Consider the following 7,730-nt stretch of genomic DNA (forward strand, 5'->3'; position numbering starts at 1 on the left):
GTCTTTTGAATGGAAATAAATAATATTGTAAATTTAGCTAAAAACATAAAATGTATCAGCTTAAATTTAAAATGTAACTTTTTTACTTTGTAACTTTGCTACCAAACAAGTTGAAGAACAGGTTTAAAAAGAAAATGTTTAAGCAAAAAGTCATTGTCTACCAAGCTCTCCAATTACCAAAGATTGCTGCAGTGGGCTCTTGTGTGTCAGGAAGTGTGTGGATGGCATAAGATAGAACAGGGTTCTATCAGATCTTTTGTTCACAGGGTTGTGCTTGATTTGAAGGCACCTAGTAACTATGTTTATCACAGCATTATTCACAATAGTAAGATGGAAACAGCCCAAATACCCGTCAACAATATAGAAATTGTGGTACATTTACCTGATGGAATACTATGGAGCATTAAAGAATGTGTAAAATATTACACAACATGGATGAGTCTAGAGGAAGACAAATATTGTATAAGACAAGAACTGTTAAAATTGGTGGGAAACTCTGGAGGACAGGGGGCAGATAGGAGAATGGGAGAACAGAGATAAAATGCACAGAGAAGGAGCATTGTAAAGGATCATGAAGACAGACCTGGGAAGAATGGACAAACGGACAATATAGCTTTTGCAATTAGCAACTTGGAACAAGTTATGTTTAAATGTCCAAATTGGGAGGGGGAAAAGAAGAAGTGGGGGAAGAAAAGGGAAGGGGAAAAATATTTGAGCAGCAGGAATAAACAAGGTGCAATAACGGTATGATGAGATGTGGTGATAAGCATTATCAATTGTAAATAATTTTATAAAACAATTTATGTGAATGATTAAATGAAAATAAATTTTAAAGTTCTTAACCTTTACATTTTTTTCTAATATAGGAAGCAATGGTTATTGGGTTAAAGTGTTACGCTAACAACCCAAAGGTGGATGGTTTGAATTGTCTAGCTAGCTGCTCTTTCACAGAAAGATGAACAATCTCCTGGTATTTGATTTACAGACTCTGAAAACCTGTCTTAATGACAATGAGGTTTCTTTTGTTTGTTTCAGTGCAAACTTTTAAAACCTTTCTAGCATAGTTCTGCTATGCCTAAAAGAAAAATGTAAGCATATATGAGTGGGGAAAAAATTTGTGCTCAGAATACCAAAATATTCTGGGGGGAGAATGTATAAAGACATCATTTTTAAAAGAGTTACAAACAAAAATTTGTTCTGAGTTCTCTTTCACCTTAACAATGCTCCTAAAGAATCCAATTAGGAAACACAGATTACTTCATACTCAATTTAACTTTAAAATGGAGTAAACTAGTCATATTCTTAAGCTTTATTAAGTTGCTTATACAAACTTAAAGTCATAAGCATGACTTCAGGATCTGCACTTTTTATGTCAAGTGCTTTAACTAAGCAGTTTAGGGCTTCTTGTACTTTGCCACACTCTTTTAGTTCTCTTCCACGCATTACAAGAGTCTCATATTCAGTCACAGTCTCCATTGCCTTATCCTGAGGAAAATCAACCAACTGTTTACCAGACAAAGGTTCAGGATCACCAGTAGAGCTTTCCTGACCTAGAGTACCAGGTTTACATGTAGTTAACCAGCTGGACTTATTTTCTGAATTTAACTTTTCTTTGTAAGGATCCTCTTCTATGTAGTCTGAGGTTTTTCTACTGTTTTCATCTACTCCTTCCAGATAATCATCAATACCATTTGCTTCACTACTGTCAAGTGTTTCCTCCATATCCTTCACATGTTCTAAAAGCACATTAATAAGAGACTTCCTAGATGCCAGAGATCGTCTAGAGTTCATAGTCTTGTTTTTACTATTATCTGTTTTAGGTGAAAAGCAGCTTTGAGGTGGATTGATGTCATTGGGAGTTGAAGCATCAAACTGTTTCACAGGAGAGAAGGGAAAGGGAGATGTATTGAATAGATTTATGCCTGAAATACTTTTAAAAGAATTATACTCATCTTCACTATCTGAAACAATCCTCCTAGATTGACTCCTAATTTTCATATTATCTAGTTCTATTTCATCATCCTTTTCAGAAGAATCCAAACTGAGACAACATGATTTGTTAAGCACAAACTCTGTGCTAGAACTAGCTGAAGAACTACACAAACATTTTTCTTTCTCAACTTGCTTCAAAGACTGACTGAAAAGATTGTGGCCATTATCTGTTGAATCTTCCAAGAAAAGTTTGAAATCACATGCATACTGTGGTGAAGATGTTAAAGGTTCCTCTTCTGATTTGCTATCGTTTGCTTGATCACCCTGCTGAGCACTATCACATGCTGACAAGTTGTCAGCTATTTCAATAATGGATGTAGTCAATTCTCCATTTTTATTTGTTAGAGAATTGATGGGCCATAGATTACAGTGATGGAGAATTTCACCATCCTTCAGTATATCTAGGTCTGGGTCAGGATCAGCTCTGATTGATTTGTTAAGCAAATAATTAAAACTTCCCAGAGGGTTCTCTTGCAATGCTTCCTTTTTAAAAGCCTCACTGTCATATATAAAGCTTTTGGCTATATCTAGTAAAGATTCAGTGCCAGTATCTTGTATAGTTCCACACCCTCTGGGTGAAGTAGCTACAAACTTGGGATCAAATTTCTTTTCATATGTGTCCCTACCATCTTGTAGGACAGAAATATTTATATCGGAGAGGTCTTGTTTCTCACTCTGTTTAGCTAGATCATCAATGATTACACTTGCTAGATCTTCAGTCAGATCATTAATGATTACATCTTCTTCCTGGCTATGAGGATTAGTTATGAGTGGCAAAGGCTGAAACGGTGATTTATTCAACTTAGGGCATTTCTTCTTTACTTGAGAAGTAAACACAGGTTCTGTCAGCCAGGCCCCTTCACTTACTGTCTTTTGTCTTTCCCTTTGGTGCTGTGTATTTTGAGACTCTAATTCAACAAGGAATTGAGCTTTTTGAACTCTATGTTGGATATATTGAGAGTCTTCTGTCACATCAAACTCTTCTTTGACAGATAGATCATGTGTGTATATTAAATCATGGTCTGAGATTCCAGCTATTCCCAAAGTGTGCAGGTAGGCAATATGTTCATCCAGTTTTTTATCAGATCTTCTTTGGGCCGCATGCAAAGACTGAAGCTGTAGCTGGGTTGCAGAGCTTTGAAAATCCTCTATTGTAAAGAGCTCTCTTAATTCTTGTTTACTAAAATATCTGAAAGGATTCTTCTTATCACCAGTAGTTTGTCTTATTAATGAGTCTTTGAAAACTTGTCTTCTGTATATTTTTTCCTCCACGGTCCCACAAGTGATTAGCCTATAAACCACAACATTGTCTTTTTGTCCAATTCGGTAAACCCTATCCACAGCTTGAGCATCAATCGCAGGGTTCCAGCTAGGATCAAAAATGACCACTCTAGTTGCTGCAGTCAATGTTAAACCAACACCACCAACTTGAGTAGTAAGCAGAAAAACAGAGTAATCTTTATTTTGCTGGAATAAGTTAATTCTTTTTTCTCGCTCCAAAAGATGAGTAATTGTTCCATCAATTCGCAGTGTCTTAAAATGCTTATTCTTTAAGAGATGTTCAATGAAGTTTAGAATTTGTCTTGATTGAGAAAAGACCAGAGTTTGATGCCCTTCATCTCGTAGTCTTTTAAGAAGGTCCATTAGGAAGATCATTTTTCCAGATTCTTCCATCAATGTATCATCAGTTACTTGATTAATATGGCTCATATCTGAAAACTCTTCCCTATTCTTTTCATTTTGAAAAGAGAATTTGGGCCTCTGTAGATTCAGCAAACAACAAGCCCGTGCAGACAGCAGCCTAGGATGATCACACAACTTCTTTAAGACACCTAGCTCAGCCAAAGGTGAGCGTGTCTCCATCAACAACTCTTTGATATGGTCCAGTAACACAAATTTCCTGTATATTTCTTCTTGTAGTGGTGCAAGACGTATCCAGATAATTAAGTCATTTTTCCTGGAAAGTGAAGGCATTTGGCAAATGGCATCAACATTTGGATTCATTTCACCAAGTTTGATATCTTGGTTTTTTGACACTTTTTTCTGTACCTCTTCTTTAGTCCTCCTGAGAAAATAGGGCTTTATGATTGTCATTAAGTTTTCTGATATTTTAAATCCCAGGGCTTTTTCCTCTGTGGTAGCATCCTTCTCTCTTGCTTTAGTTATGGGATTTTCATACTCCATTTTAAAGGTTCTTAATGTCCCTAGTAGGGACCCCTGACAAGCAAAATCAAATAGGGACCACAATTCTTGTAAATTATTCTGTATTGGTGTCCCTGTGAGGAGGATACGATTCTTTGCAGGGATAGCACGAGCACTTATTGCTGACTTAGTAGATGAAGTTTTTATTTTGTGTGCTTCATCAAGGATAACATAGTCCCACACAAACTCTTGGTCATTAAAATTTGAAAGCTGCTGCCAATTATTAATTAACATTTGGTATGTAGTAATAATGACACCTTTCCTTCGCTGAATCAAATTGAGATTTCTGGTACGTTCGTCCTTACTAGGACCGTGAAAAGCTTTGACTCTCATTCCTGGAGTCCACTTGACAAATTCTTTTACCCACATGCTTATGAGATTGGTTGGCATGATCAGCATCACATGATTCACAAGTGCGGCATCAAACATACCAGAAAGGAAAGCAATGACTTGAACAGTCTTCCCTAATCCCATATCATCTGCCAAAATACCACCTCTTCTTCCTTCCCTATATAAACTATAGAGGAAAGCTACACCTTCCTTCTGGTGCTCAAATAGTTGGTCATGCAGTTCTCGATAAAGCAGGAGGCCACAACTGCACACATCTGTGAATTCATCGTCTCCATGTTCTGCCAACTCTTCCAAAGCTTCCTGTATTTTCTTTATTCTACTCATCACCTTTTTATTGGGAAAAATATCCTTTGCCAAATTGAAAAGTTTAAATGCTTCATCTAGATCTCCATTCTTAACAGCTTCTTTGGCCTCTTTCACATACCTGTAAAAAAAGTTTAAAAGAAAATACAATTAGAAAGAAAGGAAAAAGATTAAATATTCATCCCAAGAACCACTTAAAGTCCATTTTGGAATACAAAATATAATTAATAAGCTTTTAATATCCTCAATCCAGGATGAGAAATATTAGAAGATAAAAGATGAAAGCTGGTGTCAACTGAAGACACAAATATCCAACAGACACTACCAGCTACACCTTCAGGTACTAGTTAAGGAAAACAATGTACAAAAGTATGGAATGATACGTAAAACAAATAAAACTATGTGTGTGGGCAAAGAAAAGATGGACACTTCTCAGACTATTTTTCTGGACCTTCCTGAAGAATGTGACATTATTAGTCACTCCCTCTTTCCACTGAATGCCTATGGACTATTTATCTTCCTGGGCCCTCTTGTCACTCTTTATAATCTCTTCTTGAGCTTTTACAGAGTTTCTACTCCCATCTATATGCTGATGATTCACATTCATTCTCTCTAATCCAGAGCTTTTGCCCAAGTTCTTTTCTAGATATTTCAACTGCCTACTGCCCAAAAATGTCATATGTAATCTCAAATTACATTTGCTCCAAAGTAAATTCATTATCCTCCCTAAAAAGTTTCTCACACTCTGGTAATAAATGACATGACTACATAATCACCCAAATTAGAAACATGAACATTATCCTTCATTAAAACTCAAAATTTGGAGCTCTGGTGGCCTAGTGGCAAGAAGCTGCACTGCAATCCCAGAGGTGCACGGTTTGAAACCACCAGATGCTCTGCTGGAGAAGGAGGGACAATCTCTTCCTGTACCAGTCAGATCTGATTTGATGGTACATGCACAAAAAATAATAAAAATTAAAACATTTTAAAAACCCTCAAAATTTAACTCATCTTTGATCATTCCCCTCTTTTTATTAACAAATACACAAGCAGTCACCAAGTTCTACTAATTTTATTTCCCAAGTATATTTTAACTAACCTCCTCTCCATCTCCACTGCTACGACTGTGGCCCAAGTTACCAGTATATGTGACCTATATAATTGCAACTTCCTACCCAATAGTCTCCTTAACTCTAGTCTTGGCCTCTTCTAATACAGTCTACAGAGTAGCCAGTGCTCATGTTATAAAATAATAGTAAAAGTAATTATGTCTTTTAATCTAAATTGCTATATTAGCATTTGTTCATAATTTTTCCTTGTTTTAATGTCTGCAAAACTTGATCATTTCCTTCTACTTCCAGTTTAATTGGCTCTTGAAATAGATTCTTGGGTAGATGCTTATGGAATTTGATTTTACACTTTTTAGATCTTATTTTGTAATATGAGCATTTAACACTCGTACGTTTCCATATGTACACTGACTTAGTTCATCTCACAAATTTTTATTTGCTGTGTTTTCATTATCATCCAGCTCAAATGACTTTATATTTCCTTCTTTAACCAAAGGGTTACTTAGAATAATATAGTCTAATTTCCAAAACATTTGTATTTTCTAGTAGTGAACTGGTAAATATATAAAAAAACTGGCTCTTTGGTCTGATATGCTGGTGTAAACTCCAAGACTGGCCTTAAACCATTCTTCAAACCTAGAATAAAAACTCACCTTTAGCCAAAAAAAGAAGTAATTGTGTCAAACCTGTGCTTAAAATTCAGTCTTTTGAGATTAAGTGATCTTTGGGAAAGATGCCAAGACAATTCAGTAGTAAAAGAATACTCTTTTCTACTGGATATCCATTTGAAAAAAAAAGATTGTCACTGAGTTATAACAGGACATTTCCTGAGTGTGCATTTTTTATTATGTATATATTTGTGTTGTTAGGTGCCGTCTAGTCACGTACAACTCATAGTGACCCTATGAACAAAAGTTCTGAACCCTGTTCTATCCTGCATCATCCTCACATTGCCTGACACACAAGAGCTCATTGCAGCAGTCACTGTATCAATCTACATGGTTGAAGGTGTTCTCTCCTTCACTGACTCTCCGCCCTTCCCAACATCGTGTCCCTCTCCAAGGTATAGCACCTCCTAGCAACATGTCCAAAGTATGTGAAGTGAAGCCTCGTCATTCTTGCCTCAAAAGAGCACTCCAGCTGCACCTTCCCCAAGACACATCTGTTTGTTCTCTTGGCCATCCATGGGATGTTCAGTGCTCTTCTCCAATACCATAGCTCAAAGGTGTCAATTCTTTTCTGTCATCCTTATGCTCTGTCCAGGTCTTTTCTGTTATCCTTATCCACTGTCCAGATTCATAGCTTGTAACTGGAAAGACTATGGCCTGAATGAGACATACCTTAGTCCTCAAACTGACATCACTACTCCTCAATAATTTGGAAAGGTTCCTAACTGCAGATTTTCCCAGTGCATTGTGCATTTCCTGACTGCTCATACCAAGGGTGTTAACTGTGGATCCAAGCAAGATGAAGCTGTTGACCATTTCAATCTCCTGTCCATCCATTATGACACTGCCTATTGGTCCAATGGTAAGAATCTTTGTTTTCTTGATATTGAGACAATCCTTACTGAAGGCTGCATTCTTTGATCTTCTGCAACAAGTGCTTCAAGTCCTCCTCACTTTGAGCAAGTATGGTTGTATCATCTGCATAATGCAGGTGAGTCTTCCTCAAATCCTAATGCCACATTTCTCTTCATAGAATCCAGCTTCTCAGATAATTTGCTCAACATACATAATGAACAGGTATGGAGATAGAATACAGCCCTGACGTACTCCCTTCCCAATCCAAACCATGCAGTGCTCCCCTGAC

The 7,730-nt window shown here is 36.8% G+C and overlaps 1 protein-coding gene across 1 annotated transcript; it reads right to left on the minus strand.

Moving 5' to 3' along the window:
- Window positions 1–1,302: 1,302 nt before the first annotated feature.
- On the minus strand, window positions 1,303–5,958 carry ERCC6L (excision repair cross-complementing rodent repair deficiency, complementation group 6-like). The gene is made up of 2 exons (XM_006896008.1): window positions 5,948–5,958; window positions 1,303–4,969 (listed from the first exon to the last, which is right to left on the minus strand). Exons 1-2 carry the CDS (start codon window positions 5,956–5,958, stop codon window positions 1,303–1,305), a joined length of 3,678 nt encoding a protein of 1,225 aa, XP_006896070.1.
- Between the last annotated feature and the right edge of the window lie 1,772 nt (window positions 5,959–7,730).

The sequence above is a fragment of the Elephantulus edwardii genome, unplaced genomic scaffold (genome assembly GCF_000299155.1).
Source record: "Elephantulus edwardii isolate Elephantulus edwardi_28Jun2011 unplaced genomic scaffold, EleEdw1.0 scaffold00178, whole genome shotgun sequence".
Taxonomy (NCBI): Eukaryota; Metazoa; Chordata; class Mammalia; order Macroscelidea; family Macroscelididae; genus Elephantulus; species Elephantulus edwardii.